Source organism: Trematomus bernacchii, unplaced genomic scaffold, assembly GCF_902827165.1.
Source record: "Trematomus bernacchii unplaced genomic scaffold, fTreBer1.1, whole genome shotgun sequence".
Lineage (NCBI taxonomy): Eukaryota > Metazoa > Chordata > Actinopteri > Perciformes > Nototheniidae > Trematomus > Trematomus bernacchii.
This window is the reverse complement of record NW_022987714.1, coordinates 16,753,370-16,776,050: the sequence shown is the minus strand read 5'-3', so window position 1 is coordinate 16,776,050 and position 22,681 is coordinate 16,753,370. Positions and strand designations below refer to the sequence as shown.

Genomic DNA, 22,681 nt, shown 5'->3' with positions numbered 1-22,681 from the left:
CAGACGAAGCTCATGTCTAAGGTCGGAAGGTAAACAGACGCCTCATATACAGCAGGTGGGCGCGGCAGTATACGCGGGAGGTTTTTCTTCTTCTTTTTCTCTCGGTTTTTTGGCGGATTGCAACTTTAAGGTGCATACCGCCACCTACTGTACTCGCCGTGAAGTTGTTTGCAGCCTGCCAGTAAACCCAAAGCAGAAGAAGAAGAAGTGACGTCAGCGGTTCATTTGCCTAATCCACCCCCAGGAACTCATTTTGGTGTGAACGCGATCTGCTTTAGTTCATCAGAACTAAAAGAGCTCTCATGAACTAAAGTTCTCATGAACTATTGTGGGAAAAGTACTTTGTGTGAACGCGCCTATAGAGGATTATTTCTGAAACAGTATGGAGCTCAAATGCTTTTTCTCTTGCGGGTTTACTACAAGGTGAGTACCTTTTTATATCCGTCTTTTTTACACATACTCTCTCCAGTACAGTGTTAGCTCTGAGTGTTAGTGATGCTTGCTAATGTGAACACAGACCATATTACTTCCAAAACACGTCACGCATTGTTCCTGATACAGCACGTTTCTGATAGGGCCGTGGGCGTAAAGCCAGCCCACATTTTACTTAATGTTGTCAAGACCGCAGCAAATCTGGATCAGCTCCATTGTATGCCCGTTTTTAGAGATGTGGGTACGGAGGAAAAGAGAGAGGGTTTTATTTTATGACACTTTTGGTGCTTTTCCACTGCAGCACAGCACGGTTTAAGTTTTTTTTAACTTTTCCACTAGGGGTAGTTCCGGCTCAGGGCTACTTTTTCACCTTTTTTCTGGCCCTCCAAAATTGAGGTTCTTACCGGGCCAACAACCGGGCTGAATATGCTAAACTACAGTGGCGAGCCGTGAGCTTTATACCTAGGCCCTCTGACCCCCACCAATTCCCTCGAAAAAAAGAAAAAAAAAGAGTTATTACGTCACAGCGTATACTTCAGCGGAATATCAAAACAACGGCCCAGGGTAGGGATGCATATCGTTGACTTTTTTACGATACCGATACCGATACCGATACCACTGAACGATACCGATACTCAACCGATACATATCGTGATACTTTCATGTTGCATAAGGGAAACATTTTATCACCCCGCAATTACTCCCATGAAGCGCTTTATTATATAGTTAACATGTCAAATGAATATTAAATTCAATTGTGGGACTTGGACCTTTTAGTACTGAACAAACAATGAAAAACACATTATCTATGAAGAAAACTGATTCTGCAATATCATTTATAACAACCATCAGGCGTGAATAGTACATCTTGTCAATGAAAAAAAAAAATAGCACCAGTGTAATTAATATTCAATCTGAGATTCGACTGACCAGAGAACACATAAAGGATCATGAGATCTCGGCATTGCACATAAAACAAATAGCATCCTTAAAATCAACATTTGCCTGATGAAAGAAAACAAATCCCATCACAGTTCAGTTTTGTGCATTCATCTTCAAGAAGATGAGCATATCTGCTCTCTCTGGATCCAAACGGGCCCTTTCACAGCGTAGGATATCACCTGCTAAACTGAACACTCTCGCTTGGCACGCTGCTTCCCTGAACACAAAGGTACTTGGTTGCCATACGAGACAGCATTGGTTGGAGATTGGATGTGTTGCCACCTTTCCCATAAATAAACTTCTTGCAGTGGTTACAGACCCCACCATTCAGACTGGCAGTGGTTACAGACCCCACCATTCAGACTGGCAGTGGTTACAGACCCCACCATTCAGACTGGCAGTCATATGCAGCCACACTTTAGATTTTCAAAAGTGACTTGGTTGCGGAGTTTCACTGCGAAATTGACATCGTAATTCCGACGGTTTGGGCACAAGTTTAAGGATATTATGCATCACTTTTATAAAAAAAATAAATAAAAAAAAAAAAAAAAAAAAAAAAAAAAAAAGTATCGAAAACCGGATCTGATTTCGGTACGGTATACCGTAGCCACCAGTAACCGGTATTTCGGTAATACCGGGAACCGGTATGCATCCCTAGCCCAGGGTGCAAAACGCATCAATGACAGCGACCCTCTACCACACAAAACAACACCTGGGAACCCCATTTGTGTTCTTTGACATTGAAAATGATATTGCATTGTGTTTGTTACTTTCGTTGCAGTTGTATGTCTTAAGTGTAATTTGGCATGCTTTTATTTTGAAGGCGAGTTCACGCTGTTGACAGGAAGTTGTTGTTGCTATGGAAACAAGAAAAGTTTCACAGCGGGCGGAACTTGTCATAAAGTCCGCGATAATAAAACCCACCCATTTAGAGGGAAGATATGATTGGTCAATTGCACTGTCATTTGACATTACTCTCTCGTTCAGTTACTATAGCGGGCCCTCTGTGAATCGCAGAGAGGGCCAGACGAGCTTCTTTCATGTAACCCTTCACATTCAACAGAGACTGAACAGGCAGATTCGAAGGATTTATTTCTTTGGAAATGTTATTTTAAATACAATTAAATCAAGTTTTTTTTCGGTAAAACTAATGAAAAATATAACAAAAATAATATTAAAAAAATATATATTTAAAAAAATATATTATTTTTTTAAATGTTTTTAAATATTATTTTTTAGAATATCTTAGGCCCTCACAGAGGGCCTAGAGGGCCCTGACGGCTCGCCACTGCTAAACTAGTGACGTAAACTCTCGACTGCTGAATGGTCAGAGAGAATCGCTGGCAAGGGGGCTACAACTACAACAAAATGAACATATGTTACCGTGATTTATTTGTAATACACGTTTCAAAATGATGCAGAGGTAACAACATACTGATACCGGTCTGCAGACAAGACGGCAGTTGAAAAACCTTTTAAAATGCGTGTTTTCTGAATGGAAATCGGATCGAACAGGCTAAGCTAACGTTGTATATGCTCCGTCCACACTCAACGGCCTACAGACATAAATAAACCAGCGACTGTATTCGCCATGACACAGACAGTCTCCCCGTTTGTACTTGTATAACTTTTGTCTAGTTTCTGAACAGATATGAGGAGCTGTGAGCTCTGAGTGCTAACAGCTAACGGCTGATGTTATGGTTTTGTGGTTCGCATTGAAGATGACGTCACGGCAGTTTTACGCAGCGTCGCTCCGCCCGCCGAACAGCCGATCGCCCCGCCTGCACTGCGTTACTATAGTTACTACCCCAGTTCCTAAACTGTAATATAAGCGCAGCATAAAGTGAGCCTGGCCTACCAAGGCCTAACCATACCGTACTAAGCCGTGCTAGGTCCTGCAGTGGAAAAGCGCCATTTGTGAGTCTCCTTACACACCGGGGACACATATTTATGTATAAAAGACATAAAAAAGTGCATTTTGCATAATAGGTAACCTTTAAGTGATAAGTATGGTCATTTTCTCATAGACTTCTAAACAATCCAGGCCTCTATGAGTTCCATTTATATTTTTTGTTTACTGATTAAATGTTTTTACTACATTCTGTTGTTTCACCTATTATTTCACCACCTTCTCCCTTCTGATGTATTTTTTATACTTCCAAGCGAACACATTCTTGATTGTTATAATAATCTTGTGTGTGTTTGTGTGCATGTGTGTGTAATTTTGCTACTTACTAGGAGCTAATCTCCAGTCGTACGGTGCTCCTCGGACTGTCTCATTCCGCGTGTAGCCCACGTTGACCAAATGTTGCACCATAGTGTGAAAATAACCTGCAAAACCCAGAAGCAGCACCCTCAGTGAATGCCAGATGCCAAATCAACTTGCCATCACTTGGTAAAAAGCAGCTGAGCTTCAAAGATATTTGATTAGGTACTGTAGGAATTAAGCACAATTGCTTGGTTACATTAATTTCATTTCATCTTTAGACAAACCCCAAACCAAGCATTAAATGTTTCTTACCGGCCAGTCTATTGTAGTCGACAAACTCAATGGGATATGTTTGCCCAAATCCTGGCACCTGCACCTGCACCCCTGGTGAGTTGGAAGACCGCCGAGTCGTCTTGTTGTAAACAAGTCTGGGGCACAAAAATGGACATGGAGAATTATGAAAGTGAACTTGGGCAGAAACATTCTCAAATGTGACTTTAATATCAGACAGGACAATTATACTGGGCAATATTTTAGCTCTTTTCAGATATTATTACAACCATAGTACAACCATAAAAAGAAAACGTAACTAGCTGTAACACCCAGCCACCTCGCGGTGAGCAAGCTTAAATGCAATTGCCATAGGTAAATAGCTAGCGATAGGCTTTTAACCAACTACATTACATACATACACGTCACCCCTGCTGAGCTAGTATGGCTAACATTTGGCATGATGACATTTAGTAATCTAATTTAGTCACTTGTTAGCAACTGCCGTTTTCATGACACAAAGAACATTTGGACAAGCAGAGTATTTGCTGACGTACTTTTTGTCGTAGAACAAAACGTAAAAATATCCTAAATTAACCACAGACCTTATTTCAGGTATCTAACCAATATAAACATGAAGAAGGTTGACTTCCAGATGAGGGGAAATGTTAACTCATTTTCAAGCTTTAGGACTTATTTCTGCACCACTCTATTATATCATTAAGATGCTAAAAGCTAATACATGATACAGAAGAGAATAGGCATTAAAAGGCAGTCAGTGTTACCTAATGTTATCAATCCAGCAGTCTACACCTACTGGCATGAACATGTTGAGGTCAATCCACAGGGGGAACCAGTGCTCAGTCTTCTTGTAGCACATCCAGTGGACCAGCGTCGGCTTGTCTATCTTTGCTTCCAGACGGTTCCCCAAATTCCCTGGCACTGGACACACATAAACACAAATACACATGTTATATCAGTGAATCTTAATTCAAGCGAAGCACTGTAGGGTAATTCACCACTATGCTTTTTTTCTGTTGTTTTACCTTTACACTTACACAGTAACAAGGTCAATGGGTTACTTTTGTAACGTTAAGTGTTGAGAGTTCTGTTTTCCAAAATGTTTCTTGTTCAGCTTTTAGCTGTAAAATAAACAACAACTACTCTGTATAGTCAAAGATAGAAGTTGTTCTTCTCTGTTTTCTCAAAAATGTTGAGGTGCCATACATTTCTCTTATTTTTTGTGTAATTTTTCTGTTAAGAAGAAAAAGTAGTAGAAGTCAATTCCAGGAGCACCAAAAGTTCTTAACTGTCCAAATATGTTCATACCAATGTGTTTGGAATCACCATGAACTTGGGGTGCATGTCCAATTGTTTTATTAAAAGCATTTGTAATGCATAGGCCGGGCCAATATATTATATTGCATTTTTTTTGGCGATCTTGAAGGAGGACTTTTGGTATTTATATTGCAACAAGCTGTTGCAAGTCAACTTTGCCCTAGTTTAAAGGTGGGGTAGGTAAGTTTGAGAAACCGGCTCGAGATACACTTTTTGTTATATTCCATGGAATGCTCTTAACATCCCGATAGCAATGAATATCTTAAAGGTAGGGTAGGTAAGTTTGAGAAACCGGTGCTTTGACAAAAAATCCATAAAAAAATGTCATCTGTGGAAGCCGTAGTACTGTAAAAAGCACGACCAATCATTTTAGCTGGCCCGGCTAAATTAACTGGATGGCCTACCTGCCTGTCAGCCTTCCATCTGTGCACAAACTTATCTCGTGCCCTCATTGGTCGTGTGCGCGTTCGTGTATGTTGGAGGAGGGGCTCTGTAAGGAAGTGGCAGATTTGTTCCGGCTGTGTATTTTCAAATTGTAGCGCACTCGAGCTGGTTTCTCCAAAATTCCATATACCACCTTCAAGGGTCACCAGCTGAAAAGGTTGCTGCTGTAGATCCTTGGTCATTGAACTGTCTTTTTTTTCACCTATACTGTAAAATAGAGAATCTGTTATATTTGGAAAGAGCCAAAGTTAAGACTCAAAGTTTGGATCCCACAATATGTTGGGATGGTTAATTAAATATATAGAAAAAATATGTCCAATATTAACTTTGATGCTTTCATAACAGTCCTTCATTTCACAACATAATCTGAAGACCACAGCATCTATACTTCTTTTGAGGAAAGAATATGTAACAGTGGATCTAAAAATAAGTAAAACTGCATATTAAAATGTTTATTTTGACTAAACAGCAGGTTTTCTCTGTGTTTCAACAGTGATTGGCATGGGATTTCTCAACTTTTCCACATGTGGAAACCCTCAAGTCTGGGCTCCTTTGCAGCAGACTGCAGGAATCATGTTTGGTTAACAACCTTTTGACTGCAAACAAAGGGTGGGAAGAGAAAAGTTCTGCAGGGAATCCTAAAATAAACAAAAAATCTAATTCCTAATAATGGTTGCGTAAACAAACCCGACATGTCTTGAATACAAATGAGTTTAATTTCTGATATATTATATATTTATACAGTCAATGCATTATTTTATTGTCTTTTGACGTCAGAGCGTCTGCGCTATTGGGTTATTTGGTAGCAATTTGAAGGTCAGTAGTTAATGACACATACAATCAGTCTTAGTTAGAATTCAAACATTGGTACCCTTCACGGTAACACTTTTTGTTAGTGCGATAGACAATAAGACATGTTTAAAGTGTTTGTTGATTGTTATGTGTGTACCTGCCCAGATGGAAATTAGCCTTTAGCCATATTCTGTCATATAGCGTATTTTCTCTCTTTGAGATTAAAGTATTGTATGCATTGTCCTTGTTCAATAAAGACTAAGATAAAGAACATGACATATTAAAGTAAAACAAATACATACTATCATCCATCTTATCACAAATATCGACAGGAAAACATGACTTGTCAAAAAGAGCTTTGTTGAACTTTTATCATTTCCAGCCCTATATAATTGTGCGAGAAAATTGTCCTGAACCTGAATGAAGAGCAGAAGTCAGCAAAATGTCAGTTCTGATTGTAACACCCTTATCTTTTACTGAATTATTTCCAATATTACTTTGTAACTCTTGAATTCTTCCAGAAGGATAACAATATCTGCTGGACTGAAGGGCGCATAGCAGTATGACTCCATTCTTTAGCCCTTTTTTAAGCTTTATAAAACGATTCCAAACAAGTCCAATTTTTTCTCAAATTCATAGCTTATTAGCTGGTTTTTGGTTTGATCTACTGTAAGCCAAAGTCAAAGTCTCTCTTTCTAAAACTGGCCCCTTTCAGATCACATGATGAAAACGACCAAAGACACAGGAGCAGGTCTAGACATGTTATCTACTTATTATCTACTGTATGTACTTGGGGCAGCTTTACTCTATCTGGGTTGCTGACCTTGCTTTTTTAGCATCATCATGTTTACAAAATTGAATGGAGACCCTAGCTGTGTATCTTTCTTTGTGTATTTGTCAAGCTAAATTTACTAATCTAATGTCCGATGGCTTTTTAAGCTAAGACGTCTAACCAAGAAGCCTTTCTAATACTTTACAGGATAAAATATAATTAAAACCTTAGTGTTACAAATGAAAAACATGACCCAGACAGATAACAGTGGGGTAGTGTGATTAACACAGCAGGGCTCCTAAAGTGATGTGATTAAATGAGGTAAAGAGTCGGTATGAAAATAGAAGGAATCCAGATTTAAAGGTCAGAGAGGAGGGAAAATGAAGAAGGAAATACTGACCTAAAATTGAAAGAGGGCCAAATTCATGGGGTGTTTCTCAATCGCGAGTACGCTTGCTTGGTAGCACATGTCTGCCGAGCATCTTGCTTCAGAAGCGAGTCAAGAATACTTCCTGGCATTCGGAAAACGAAGTGTGGAACACGCTAGCAAGTGTGCAGGTGTGCGTCATATGAGAGGCCCCGCCTTACATCTTCCGCCACAGATTTGGGGAAATTGGTCCGTGCGCAAAGCATTGTGGGGATTTTAAGACCGCAAAGTCTACTCATGTGCAGACTCGATATTTCTCCAAACGGAGTACGCCGGGCTCGGTAGATTTCCAAGTATGCTGGAGATTGGAACAGTACTTCGGCGGCACTCGATGACGTAGTATGCTTGAAATAGTGGCTCTGAAGCAGCTTTACTCGCGATTGAGAAACACCCATGGTCTTCACAAGGCCAGAGAAGTAAAACCCTACAGAGCATGACCACCAGATCAAACTTTGGCCCTTTGAGGCTGAAAAGACTTAGTATGACCTATAAGCAGGAGACAAACAGACATGTTGTCTCTATTCCATGCTAAGGCTATCAGGGGGCGTTTGTAAATTAAATACATTGAAAAAAAATCTTGAACCTACTTTGACATTGTTATAATTTTCCATTAAACATCTTCATGTCATTACTACATATATAATATCTTTTATATTGAATTATACATGTGATAATAATATTGGCAAAAAACGTTTTCAAAAATGAAACTTAACAATAAAAACAACGTTAAATATATAGTTTTTTTAAGGATTCAGCAATGAGTGAAATGACTTTCCAATTAGTCTGACAGAAAGGCCATCAACATAGTTATTATCTTTTTACTTAATATTATTCGTCCATGTGATATTTCCCTGACTCTTTCGATATCATGCATTTCTACTCCACCCCCTAAATTTGTATTATTTCCTTTTTGAGAATAAAATAAAAAAGCAGGTCACATACAGTAAACACAAGGTCAAATGTACAGAGTACATTATACAGCATCACTGATAGCCTAGACATCAATACACAGACAGTGAGTTAGAGAGAGATAAAGCTGGTATTAACCCCTTGTTTCTTCCACTATCTGAAGAAGAAGAAAAGGGAGGCGACATACTTTCAGTTTGTGCAATGTTTACACGTTTCTATAATTGAATACTTGGTCAAAAGTTTCATCATTTGCCCAGTTATTCAGAAATATGCTAGCAAACACAGAACTAAGGGTTCAAGGTTCAAGGTTCATTATTGTCAAACTAACATAGCTACAGAGTAATTATGTTGTTGAAAATCTTAGGTCACAGGCTTCTCCAACAATGCAACACAATAATACAGCTAAGCAGACAATTTTAAAACAATATTAAAACAATATTAAAATATACTATATTAAAAGTAATACAAAAAGAAAAATAGTTTTAAAAAAAGTGAGAAAAAAAAAAAAGTGGAATAGTGCAGTACGAGTCTATATACTAGTTATTGGAATGATATATTAGATAATAGATAAATAATTACTAAGTAGCAGATGAATGTTATGAAATTGTTTCAGCAGTTCAGTTGTTTAACAGTCTTATTGCCTGCGGGATGAAGCTGTCTCTGAATCTGGTGGTTTTTGTCCTGATGCTGCGGTAACGTCTGCCAGACGGCAGCAGACTGAACAGTTTGTGGCTGGGGTGATGGGGGTCTTTTATATAATCCTGAGGGATTTCTTCCTGAGCCGCTGGGAGTAAAGGTCCTCCATGGATGGCAGCTCCATCCTGGTGATTTTCTCTGCAGTTTTCACCACCCTCTGTAAAGCCTTACGATTAAGGGCGGTGCAGCTGCCGTACCAGGCCGTGATGCAGCCAGTCAGGATCCTCTCTATGGTGCACCTGAAGAAGTTGCAGAGTATCCTGGAATCCAGTTTGAACCTCCTCAGCCTGCGGAGGAAGAAGAGCCGCTGTCGAGCTTTCTTGGTGATGGTGGTGGTGTGAAGAGTCCATGTCAGGTCCTCAGTGATGTGGACCCCAAGGAACCTGAAGCTGCTGACTCTCTCCACCGTAGTCCCATTGATGGCGATGGGGGCGTGTCCCTCTCTCTGCTGCTTCCTGTAATCCACAATCAGCTCCTTTGTTTTGCTGACGTTGAGATGGAGGTTGTTATCCTGGCACCAAGATGTCAGGTTTTCGACCTCCTCTATGTACGCCGTCTCGTCGCCGTCTGTGATCTGGGCGATGACGGTCGTGTCGTCAGCAAACTTCACGATGGTGTTGGAGCTGTGTGTGGCCACGCAGTCGTGAGTGAACAGGGAGTAGAGGAGAGGGCTGAGCACGCAGCCTTGAGGGGCACCGGTGTTGAGGATCAGGGTGGAGGATGTGATGCTTCCCACCCGCACTGCCTGGGGTCTGCCCGTCAGGAAGTTCAGGATCCAGTCACAGAGGGCGCTGTTGAGCCCGAGGTCTCTGAGCTTGATGGCCAGCTTGGAGGGCACAATGGTATTGAATGCTGAACTGTAATCAATGAACAGCTGTTACGACCCGGCTCAAAAGGCCACAACAAAGAAGAGAGACACCATGTCAACGGTTACTAAAATGTGTTTATTTAACCAAACAATTCAAATTAGCCAAATCAAATGAAGTGCAACAATAAATAAAGCATGAGGTGTGGACGCCAGTGGTATCAGTAGTGTAAATGCAGGGTGAGGGTTGCATGGACGTGTATGTGTGAGGGTGTTGAGGTGCACAAAGTAAAGCAACTAAAGTAACAACAGCATATACTCAACAAAACCGGAGACCTGTAGGGAAAAGCAGAGAGAGGAGCAGAGAGGCTTTAAATAGCTGCAGGACACCAGACCCAGGTGCCCTGAGTTACTGCAATCAGTGCAATCAATGCAGCACAGACAGGACAGCCACACCCTCTCTAATGATGGACCCACAGGGGCATCACAACAGCATTCTCACATATGTGTTCCTCTGGTCCAGGTGTGAGAGGGCAGTGTGGATGGTGAGGGCTATGGCGTCGTCTGTGGACCTGTTTGCTCTATAGGCAAATTGCAGGGGGTCCAGAGAGTCAGGGAGGGAGGAGGTGATGAAGGTTTTGACTAACCGCTCAAAGCACTTCATTATGATGGAGGTGAGTGCTACTGGGCGGTAGTCATTGAGGCTGGTGATTATTGTTTTTTTTGGGGACACAGTATTTAAACTTGACACAGGGTCTAAATAAAATAAGGCAGGAACCACCTTAGCATGTCTGCTGGTGCATGTTCCCACACAGAGGTGGAAGAAGTACTAATTTATTGTACGTAAGTAAAAGTAGAAATACCAGAGTGTAGGAATACTCTGTTACAAGTAAAAGTCCTGCATTGCAAAAGTTACTCAAGTAAAAGTACCAAAGTGTTAGCATCAAAATATAGTTAAATTATCATTAGTAAAAGTTCTCATTTTGCAGATTGGTCCATTTCAGAATAATATATATGATATGTTTTGATTATAATTATTGATGCATTAAAGGTAGGGTAGGTAAGTTTGAGAAACCGGCTCGAGATCGCTAGAATTTGAAAATACACAACCGGAGAAAATCTGCCACTTCCTTATAGAGCCCCTCCTCCAACACACACGAACGCGCACAGGACCAATGAGGGCACGAGATAAGTTTGTGCACAGATTAGTGATGCGCCGGTGAAGATGGCCGCATCGTCTTTGGGCTCCTCTCCAACTTTGCCCCTTTTCGTATTTTGTGCGTATTTATTTTACTTTTGCCGTTTTACTTTTAACATGGTTCGCAACATGCAAGACGACCGCACCTACTCTGCCATACAATATAGCAGAGAGGAACTTCTTCACATTCGAAACTTCGTGGATAATAATAACCCTCCGACAGACAATGGAGATTTGCCATGGCTACCTGTTGCTGCCCTACCTGAGAGACGCAAGAAGAAGACCAAGCGGGGGTCCCGTGCCGGGCTGCTGGTCAGACTGAGAAAACGAGGAAACCGACCCCCTCTTCCGAGTATTCTTCTGGCTAATGTTCAATCCATTGAAAATAAGCTCGATGAACTCAGAAGTCGGATTGCTTTTCAACGGGACATTAAGAACTGTAACGCGTTAATTCTCACTGAGACTTGGCTCAACCCCGCTATCCCGGAATCCGCCATTGTTCCTGACGGATTCACTATTTTTCATCAGGACCGGACAGTTAACTCTGGGAAAAGTAAGGGAGGCGGTGTGTGTGTAATGACTAATAACAACCGGTGCACAGATGTGAAGATTATTTCTTCGGACTGTTCCGCTCATCTCGAGCACCTCATGATCACATGCCGGGCCTTTCACCTGCCGAGGGAATTCACATCTGTTGTGATAACAGCAGTGTATATCCCGCCGCAGTCGCTCGCCGACAACAACATGGCACTCGATCAGCTGTTTGGGATTATTGATAAGACCGAGACTTCGCGGCCAGATGCGGCGTTCGTTGTGGCCGGAGATTTCAACACCGCCAACATGAAGAAGGTCTTGCCAAAATATTGCCAACACATCAGCTGCCCGACGCGCGGGGGAAACATACTGGACCATGTTTATTCCCCTTTTCGACATGGATATAAGGCTCTCCCTCGCCCTCCCTTCGGCAAATCAGACCACATCTCACTGCTGCTGCTGCCTGCTTACAAGCAGAAACTTAAAAGGGGCGGTGTGTGGAGGCGACATGGCACCAGCCATTAAAAACGAAGGCCCCGGTAGCCGCCATGGCGGGTATCAGTAAGGTGGTGGATCGCTCGGACACGGGTGTGCCCCCCCTCGATGAGAGCCTGGCGGTCCATCTGCTCCCGCGGGCGGCTGGTTGGGCGGAGGGTAAACGCCCTCTGCCCCCGCTGCCCTGGGACCGAGACACCCTGGAATATCTGGATAAGATGTTCAAGCTCGGTACTCAGATGGCGGCTGCGGCCAATAATCTTGGCGTGTTGGGCGTCTCCCTGATCACGAAACCTCAGGCAGACGCCCCTGCCCTCTCGCCTCAGGACGAGAGTGGTTATCCGGACCGCGCTGTGGGTCAGATGAATAATCTGATTTGTGGCGTGGCCGCCACAGCAGGGCGGGTGATTTCCCTAGCCACAGTGGCGTCTCGTCACGTGTGGCTGGGACTCACCGCGCTGTCCAAAAAGGACCGAGAGGATCTCCTCGGAGCCCCCGTATCTTCGGAGGGGCTCTTTGGGTCGATCTCCTCGGTCACGCAGCGTTTCAGTCGCCTGGAGGAGAGGGTCCAGCTTAGCCGCATGCTACCGCTGGACCCTCCTCAGGCCCCGATACGCGCTCCTCGCGCACAGGTGAGGGAGCGCAGTGCAGCAGTGAAACGGAGGGAGAGGCGCCGAGTGGCGGCGCCCCCCACTTCCACGGCCCGCCCCGTGGTACCGCCAGTCACGGGTAAGGGCTGCCCGGCCGGGGGCTCCGCAGCAGCAGAGAGCGCCCGGGTGGGGTGCTCCATCTTCCCGGAGTTGACTAGCGGGGGGAGGTAGCGCCTCGGTGGGGGGAGAGATTCCCTCTACCGGGGACGCGAGGGCGAATCCCGCCTCCTCCCTGTTTAATGCCCAGATCCCCGTTAAGACCTTTAAAAATAAAGATGGTGTTGATCTGTATCCAAGTCTGAGTGTCCTTTGTTTCCACAATACACTTGCACATGTTGATGACTGTACAAATTCCCCACTCGCCGCCCCAGCTATAGCTCCCGTTAGGGAGGAGGCTAGTGGGAGTGCGCAGATGAGAGTGATAAACCGCAGGCAGCACTGTTATAGTGCGATGCGGGTACAGGGACATTATGGCCGACGTTTTTCTGTTAGAAAACATTCTATGCCTGAAACTAAAACTCCAAATAATGCTGTTTACTACAGTATAGTGATAGGGGCTGCATTATAGCAACGCCCGCACTTGTAAAGAGGCGCGTGGCGGTGCGTTCAGGGGCCTTAGTAAAACACACTACGCCTGTAAAAACTCCGGTTAATGCTGTTTTCCATAGTGAGGAAAATAGCATTATGAGGGAGCATGCGCTCACACGTGAGGCGGTGCGTTCAGGGTCCTCAATAGATAATCGGCCCTTTCTGCTTCGACCCCCCACGGGCGAATCTTCCCTTTACGGGGAGTTTTGCGGCGGAGCAGGTCATCAGAGAGTATCACAGCTTTATAGCTGCGGCCCCACAGCTGAGGGCTTGCCCATTAACACAATGTTATGGGGAATGGAAACTCAGCTGTGTACTGACAAGGTGGATGGACAGGACGCTGAAACGGGGCTATTCACTCCAGTTTTGCAGCATCCCACCTCCTTTTATGGGCATGCAAGAGGTAAATCTGTCTTCCCAGGAGGAGATGGGTTTCCTCTCAGCAGAGATTCAGGCTCTGGTGCAGAAACAGGCTGTGTCTGTTGTGCATCCTCAGCACAGAGAGAGGGGTCTTTATTCCATGTATTTCCTGGTTCTCAAGAAAACAGGGGAATTCAGACCTATTCTAGATCTCCGGGGCCTGAATCGTCATATTTCCAGCAGGAAATTCCGCATGTTAACTGTGAGACAGTTACTAGGGCTTGTGCAGCCAGGCGATTGGTTCACCACCATCGACCTGAAAGACGCGTACTTTCATGTGGAAATTGTTCCAGAGCACAGAAAGTATCTGTATCATAGACGACCTCATAGTCATGGCTGGGTCCCGGGAACAGGCAATGTTTTGCACAGCACAGTTGATCACACACCTAACCAAATTAGGTTTTGCGATCAATTGGAAAAAGAGCGCCCCCATACCTCGCCAACAGGTGTTGTATTTGGGTGTGGTGCTCGATGCAGACGCGCTGCGTGCCACCCTGCGTGCCACCCTGCGTGCCACCCTGCGTGCCACCCTGTCAGAGAGCAGATGTGCGTCCCTTCTCAGGGCGGTGCACAGGCTGCGACAGGGGGCGACAGTGACAGCTTTAACTGTCATGCAGACTCTGGGTCTCATGGCGGCTGTTCACATGGTGGTCCCGCTGGGGTTACTACATATGCGCCGCCTGCAGAGGTGGTTCTCCAGCCTGCGTTTGGACCCCAAGAGGCACAAACGACGGCTGGTGACCATCCCCCCCCTCAGTGGAGGGCAACCTCCGGTTTTGGGGGTCTCCGGACCACCTCCGGAGGGGGTCTCCACTGGGACGGGTGACCTCCTACATCACAGTGTTCACGGACGCCTCCAGAACAGGATGGGGAGGGACCTGCCTGAAGAGGGCTATAGGTGGGCGCTGGGCTCTGACAGAGTCTCAACACAGCAACCTCCTAGAGCTACGGGCACTAGTGTTAGTCCTTCGGCATTTCATGCCCCTAATTCAGGGGAGACATGTAATGGTCAGGAGCGACAACAGCACCACAGTGGCTTATATCAACAGGCAGGGCGGAGTCCGCTCCGCCTCCTTGTTGACCACAGCGGAAGAGCTGTGGTTATGGGCCTCAGAGGTGGTGTTATCTCTGAGAGCCCTCCATGTCCCGGGACTGGAGAACAGAGGGGCCGACCTCATGTCGAGGGGCGGCCCCTGCCAGGCGAGTGGGTGCTTCACCCGGAGGTGGTGAAGCAGGTCTGGGCCCAGTTCGGGAGAGCAGAAGTGGACCTGTTCGCCAGCCGGGCAACAGGTCCACTGTGCCCTGTGGTTCTCCATGGCCCTGAGCGACGACCCGCCCTTGGGGGTGGACGCGTTTGCACACGAGCCATGGCCAAGGAAGCTGCTATACGCCTTTCCACCGCTGCGTCTCATTCTCCCTCTCCTGGGGAGAGTGAGGCGAGAACGTCTGGCAGTCATTCTAATAATAATAATAATAATAATAGCTTGCATTTATATAGCGCCTTTCAAGGGTCGCTGTACAGTAATAGGGCAAAAACAAACATAACAAAACAAAAGTCAGACAGACAAAACAGATCGATTAGGGGCCGAAAGCCTTGGCAAACAGATGGGTCTTGAGGGCCCTTTTGAAGGCGTTGAGTGTGGGGATGTTGCGAATCTCCGCAGGGAGAGCGTTCCAGAGGGTGGGGGCTGCCACACTGTAGGCTCTGTCCCAGAAGGTTCGCAGTTTGGTTGGCACCGGATCGCGTCGGGGCGCCGTGGTACTCAGAAATCACACAGATGAAGGTGGGCCAGCCCTGGGCGATCCCCCAGTTCGGGGGGCGATGTCTCAAGAGGCAGGTGCAATCGGGGCGTTACCCACGCTCGGCCAACCTCTCCAGGCTTGGCTCCTGAGAGGGACAGGCTGAGACAGGGTGGATTGTCTGACAGTGTTATTCAGTCTATCCAGGCAGCTAGAGCTGGATCCACCACAGCCTGTTACAGGCCGAAGTGGCTGGGATTCCAGCGATGGTGTGAGGAGCAGAGAATAGAGCCCCTATCTTGTGAGCTAGGCTCTATTTTGTCCTTCTTACAGTTATTGGTGGACAGAGGGCTGGCGCATTCCACAGTGAAGGTGTATGCAGCAGCCATCTCGTCCTGTCATGAGGGATTTGGTGGCAGGTCAGCCTTTAATCAACCACTGATGTCGCGGTTTTTACAGGGGGTTAGGAGACTGCGCCCTGTAGTGCACGTCTCCACCCCGCAGTGGGACCTGCCCCTAGTGCTCGAGGCTCTGGCCTCGGGACCATTTGAGCCTCTGGAGCTCTCCTCTCTGAAAGCATTGTCGTGGAAAACAGCTTTGCTTCTTGCCTTAACGCAGCCAAAAGAGTGTCCGAGTTAACTGCTCTGTCGGTGCACCCGAGTTGTTTACTAATTCGGGGTGACCAGAGCGGCGCGACACTTAGACCGAACCGCTCCTTTGTACCTAAAAACCTAAGGAGTGCGTTCAGGTCGAGGGCTATTCAGTTATGGGGTTTTAGTCTCCCCCCCATGGTGGGGCCAGGGAGGCTAAACTGCACCTCCTCTGCTCGGTGCGTGCGAACAGCTGTTCGTGTGCTTCGGGGGCGGGGTGATCGGGAAAGCTCTGTCCAAGAAACGCCTGGCAGGCTGGCTCTGCGAGTGCATTGCACATGCCTACGGACAGGCAGGGAGAGCCTGCCCCATGGGGTTTTGTGCGCACTCCACACGGGCTGTAGCTGTATCAACAGCCTTATTCAACGGTGTGAGTGTGGAGGATATATGCACAGCGGCGTCTTGGTCGACGCCAGGCCCCTTTATAAGGTTTTATCTCTTGGACATGTCTGGCTCTTTCTCCTTGTCTGTGCTTGCTGGGGCAACACAGGATTTGTAGGGGAGGGGGGGGTTGTGGGTCAGTTGGCATCTGACCCCCTCCCCGGACGTGATGCGCCTTCGCCTTTCCTGGGCCCTCTGAGGGTCCCGGGATAGGCAAGGGGCGCGCTGGCCCGTTACGGGCGGAGGGGCTGCCCCCCTCCTGCCGAGAGGCAGGGGGAGGATAGCCCCCCCACATTTTTAGTCCTCTCACACTCTGCATGGGGTCAGTGCTTGAGTGTGAGGCATGGGCGCTGGCGCTCTCCCTGTTATCCTTAGGGATTCAGGAAGGCAGGGGCGTAGTAAGCCCATACAGGGCCCGAGGGGGCTCTCCCCATCCGTCTATGGGCGGGGGGGGGGGGGGGGGGGGGTCCCCCGGCACTGTTTTTTGAGCACACTTTCTGCGAGGTAAGCGCAGCAGGGTGTGCTCTGTCAGCCGCAGCCCAGATTTCTCCTCGGTCACAACCAGGTTAAAGGAGAGGGTGGGGCAGCAGCTGCTGACCAGAAAAGCCGGTCAGGGGCAGTAGGGTGGATTGGTGTTGGACGACAGTGCGCGTATACATCAGGGCTCCACCCACTGTACCCATAGAGTCCAGTAGAGGGCGGAGCCTGTGAGAGATATAACGGGGGGTTACGTATTGTAACCCTAGTTATATAAACACAGGCGGAGCCCTCTACTCAGGGCACTGTCTGTCCTGTTCCGCTCGCTGAAGAGAGGTATAGGATGGCAGTCAGGAGGCGAGGCCTCCTTTTATACGGTGTGATGCGCGCGCATTCAGGTAGGCCCGCCCTGGGCCGGCTACGTCTATAGAAGTCTCAGTGGGAGAATGCACGCGGGATAAGGTAGTACCCATAGAGTCCAGTAGAGGGCTCCGCCTGTGTTTATATAACTAGGGTTACAATACGTAACCCCCCGTTTCATCGGTTATAAACTGGCGAAGCTTTATTTATTGTGGCTTTCAAAAAGATAATTTCATTGTATTTCAAAATGGCGTCCAACACAAGCACTATTTATTTATAGAAAGAGAAATGGTTAAGTTTGTTATTACCAGTGTTGTGAGTTCAATATTTTTAATTAATTATAGTAAGGGAACATCTTAGGAGTTAGTGTAGTGAGTTTTAGAGCAGTGTAATAATTATTTGACCTAAAACTAAATGTTTTTATGAACATGGGGATTTGCTAACTTTTGATTTCCCCCATTTTACACGACACAAATGGAGGCCACTATGGGCCAAAACTAACACGTAGGTTTCTGTAGGGTTCATGGCAGACGGATGCAGTTGCTCTCAGGAGGATATATAATAAAGGTGTGTTAGCTGCTGAGCCTATTTAGTGTGCATACGACACACCTGGCACAGTTTATTCATTTCACACGTAGCGTAGCGCGTGCATGTCGTCGTCTAATCCTTTTGTCAATCCTTCTTAACCGCCTTCGCTTCCGAATCAGCATTGCTATTGCATTTGACTGGTCGACGATCTGTATTTGTGTTTGCTTAAATAACGCAGACGAAGCTCATGTCTGAGGTCGGAAGGTAAACAGACGCCTCATTTACAGCAAGTGGGCGCGGGAGGTTTTTCTTCTTCTTTTTCTCTCGGTTTTTTGGCGGATTGCAACTTTAAGGTGCATACCGCCACCTACTGTACTCGCCGTGAAGTTGTTTGCGGCCTGCCAGTAAACCCAAAGCAGAAGAAGAAGAAGTGACGTCAGCGGTTCATTTGCCTAATCCACCCCCAGGAACTCATTTTGGTGTGAACGCGATCTGCTTTAGTTCATCAGAACTAAAAGAGCTCTCATGAACTAAAGTTCTCATGAACTATTGTGGGAAAATTACTTGGTGTGAACGTGCCTATTGTGCCCTCCAAGCTGGCCATCAAGCTCAGAGAGCTCGGGCTCAACAGCGCCCTCTGTGACTGGATCCTAAACTTCTTGACGGGCAGACCCCAGGCAGTGCGGGTGGGAAACATCACATCCTCCACCCTGATTCTCAACACCGGTGCCCCTCAAGGCTGCGTGCTCAGCCCTCTCCTCTACTCCCTGTTCACTCACGACTGCGTGGCCACACACAGCTCCAACACCATCGTGAAGTTTGCTGATGACACGACCGTCATCGGCCAGATCACAGACGACGACGAGACGGCGTACAGAGAGGAGGTTGAAAAACTGACATCTTGGTGCCAGGATAACAACCTCCATCTCAACATCAGCAAAACAAAGGAGCTGATTGTGGATGTTACGTGCCGTAGTGTGTGTGTGTGGGTGTGTGTGTGTCTTTCTCTATCTCCCTCTGATTCTCCAGGTGCAGCCTGATTGTCTCCAGGTGCAGCCTCTCTCCCAGGTGCTCCCAATCCCCAATCAGGGCCTCCATATAGGACCTGAGGAAGGCTGCAGTCGCTCTCCCTTTCTCCTCTGGCTGCATGGGTGCAGCACGTCATCTTGGGTCTCTGTGTGGGACCTGGTTGTCCATTATTGTTGGATTAAAACTCATGTGTGAACAAAGAGATCAGTTTCCTCTCTTTTTTCTCGTGCTGGTCGTTCTGTGTTTTGTTACTCCCCTTCGTACCCCTAGATTTTGGGAGGGAACGTAACAAATGGGGGCTCGTCCGGGATCTTTGAGACAGAGTGAGTATCTGTTTGTGGTTTAGCGTTGATATTGTGTAGCATTGGCTGTGAAGTCTCTTGCTGTTTAAAAGCTTCCTCAGTTTAGATAGGGGAGTGTCTAGCTGGGCTGAATCAGTCTTTCCTTCAGGCACTCATTTTTTATTTTGCCTTTTTTATTTTCGGGGTAATCCTGGGTGGGGATTTATTCCCTGTTGGGGGCAGGCGTTTCAGGGTTTCGGCCGCTGATGTTTGCCTTTAAAGTCGCCTCGAGCCCGGCACGCTCCAGAAGATAGTTAGGTAAGTTTGGTAGGCAGGATCTGGGGAAGTTTGTTAAAAAAAAAAAAAAAAAAAAAAAAAAAAAAACATTGTAAGTAGCCGTTGATAAGGATGGCTTTTGTTTTGGAGCAGTTTGTGGCCAGTCCTACTGTGGGTCAGCTAGACTGGTGTAGGAAGGTTGATTTGCGGTTAGTTGCTGACCATTATCACGTTTCTGTCTCCTCTGCTCTTGTTAAGAGGGAACTCAAGGCTACGGTGCTAACTGGACTAGTTGAACAGGGGGTTTTGAGTCTGCCTACTTCAGTGGAATCTCCTGGAACGGTGGCCGGGGCGGTAGAAGCAGAGTCTCCTGGTGGAGGCCGCATTGGTGTTACTCCAGGTGTTTTGAGTGCTACGGAACAGGCAAAACTTTTCAACATGCCTCAGTTGGACTCGTTTTCGGCAGGGTCCTCACCTACGGGGTCTAAATTAGATGCCAGGGTAAAAGTGCGTATGGCTCGTCTACAGTGGGAGAAGGAGGAGCGTGATGGGGATTTTCAGTTCAGGAGGGAGCTGGAGATCAGGAAGTCGGAGCTGGAGATCAAGAAGTTGGAGGCAGACACTGATGTCAGGAGGGAGCTGGAGATCAGGAAGTCGGAGCTGGAGATCAGGAAAGTGGAGGCAGACACTGCTGTCCGGATGCGTCAGTTAGAGCTTCAGGCAGCTGGGGGGGGTGATTCTGCCGTTACATCTTCTGGTCCTGCTGCCTCCTTCGACGTAAGTAGGCATATTTCTTTGGTCCCTGTGTTTCGTGAATCAGAGGTGGAGATCTATTTTGGTGCATTTGAGCGCATTGCTGCTGCTCTGCGCTGGCCAGAAGACGTGTGGGCTATTCTTTTACAGTGTAAGCTAGTCGGCAAGGCTCAAGAAGCTTGCTCTTCTCTTTCTGTCGAGGATAGTTTAGTGTATGAGAATGTTAAAAGTGCTGTTCTCAGGGCATATGAGCTTGTGCCTGAGGCCTACAGGCAGCGTTTTCGCGGCCTGATGAAAACTTCTGGCCAAACTTACGTGGACTTCGCAAGGGAGAAGAAAGTCCTCTTTGACAGGTGGTGTAGAGCTTGTAAAGCTGACGACATTACTTCAGTGTGTGAGCTAATGATGTTAGAGGAGTTTAAGAACTGTGTGCCTGAGCGTACGGTAGTCTACCTGAACGAGCAGAAGGTAACTACCCTTCAGCAGGCTGCCACTCTGGCAGACGAGTTTGCACTGATACACAAGAGCGTTTTTTTTCAGCGTGATCCTCCTCAGCGAGACACTTATCGTAGAGCTCCTGACAATTACGTTCCCTGTGTCAGTGCTCCAGTGTTAGATCCCAGGCTAAACAGAGCGTGTTTTTTTTGTCATGACCCAGGTCATGTGATAGCAGACTGTGCAGGTTGGAAGCGAGAGCAGACAGCGGCTGGCAAGCCCCCAGAAGGGGTGGGATTGGTTACAGCAGTGTGTCATAGTGGACGGGCCACTGTTAACAAAGGGCCTGATGAGTGTTTGAAACCGTTCATCTCTACTGCTTTTGTCTCTCTGTCAGGAAAAGTGGAGGACCAGCGGCAGGTCACGGTGTTACGAGACAGTGGTGGCTCACAGTCGTTCATTCTTGCCAGTGTTCTGCCCTTGAGTGCTGAGTCTGCCTGTGATGCAAGTGCGGTGGTAAGAGGTATTGGGATGGGTTGTGTGCCTGCACCTCTTCACAAGATCCAGGTACAGTCTAAACTGGCTACTGGTTTCTTTCCAGTTGCTGTGCTGCCCAAGTTTCCTGTCGACGGAGTGGATTTCATAATGGGTAACGATATAGCCGGGGGTAAAGTGTATCCTACTGCTGAGGTTGTAGACGTTTCAGTCCCTGGTGCTGCAGGTGGTGACCTAGCTCAGACTCATCCGAAGGTGTTTGCAGGTTGTGTTTTGACCAGAACTCGAGGTCCCAAGAGATTATGTTTCTTTTGTCTTGATCCTGGTCATCTAGTGGCAGGGTGTGTAGCTTGGAAGCAGCAGGTGGCAGCTTCCAAGCAGTCTACGGAAAAGTCAAAAGACCAGCACCCAGAATACAATATCGTCATCAAGCACAAGAGGGGAGCAGATAAGGTGGTGGCCGATGTACTGTACTGTGGGTGAGATTACGATTACAATGGGTCACGATTCATGTCCAATAGTCTGAGTGTTTTTGGTAACTGTGGCCAAACACTTGTTTGGTTTTATGGGGGGGGGTGTTACGTGCCGTAGTGTGTGTGTGGGTGTGTGTGTGTCTTTCTCTCTCTCCCTCTGATTCTCCAGGTGCAGCCTGATTGTCTCCAGGTGCAGCCTCTCTCCCAGGTGCTCCCAATCCCCAATCAGGGCCTCCATATAGGACCTGAGGAAGGCTGCAGTCGCTCTCCCTTTCTCCTCTGGCTGCATGGGTGCAGCACGTCATCTTGGGTCTCTGTGTGGGACCTGGTTGTCCATTATTGTTGGATTAAAACTCATGTGTGAACAAAGAGATCAGTTTCCTCTCTTTTTTCTCGTGCTGGTCGTTCTGTGTTTTGTTACTCCCCTTCGTACCCCTAGATTTTGGGAGGGAACGTAACAGTGGATTACAGGAAGCAGCAGGGAGAGGGACATGCCCCCATCGCCATCAATGGGACTACGGTGGAGAGAGTCAGCAGCTTCAGGTTCCTTGGGGTCCACATCACTGAGGACCTGACATGGACTCTTCACACCACCACTATCACCAAGAAAGCTCGACAGCGGCTCTTCTTCCTCCGCAGGCTGAGGAGGTTCAAAATGGATTCCAGGATACTCTGCAACTTCTACAGGTGCACCATAGAGAGTATCCTGACTGGCTGCATCACGGCCTGGTACGGCAGCTGCACCGACCTCAATCGTAAGGCTTTACAGAGGGTGGTGAAAACTGCACAGCACATCACCAGGACGGAGCTGCCATCCATGGAGGACCTTTACTCCCAGCGGCTCAGGAAGAAATCCCTACGGATTATCAAAGACCCCCATCA

The 22,681-nt window shown here is 46.9% G+C and overlaps 1 protein-coding gene across 1 annotated transcript in view; it reads right to left on the bottom strand.

Moving 5' to 3' along the window:
- LOC117491199 (phosphatidylcholine-sterol acyltransferase-like) overlaps window positions 1-22,681 on the bottom strand; it is a 42,109-nt gene that overhangs the window by 16,283 nt on the left and 3,145 nt on the right. Inside the window, exons 2-4 of the mRNA XM_034141055.1 lie at window positions 4,639-4,795; window positions 3,896-4,011; window positions 3,610-3,705 (exon numbers count right to left, since the gene is read on the bottom strand). Of these exons, the coding sequence (XP_033996946.1) occupies window positions 3,610-3,705; window positions 3,896-4,011; window positions 4,639-4,795 (369 nt within the window). The remainder of the gene's footprint in view (window positions 1-3,609; window positions 3,706-3,895; window positions 4,012-4,638; window positions 4,796-22,681) is intronic.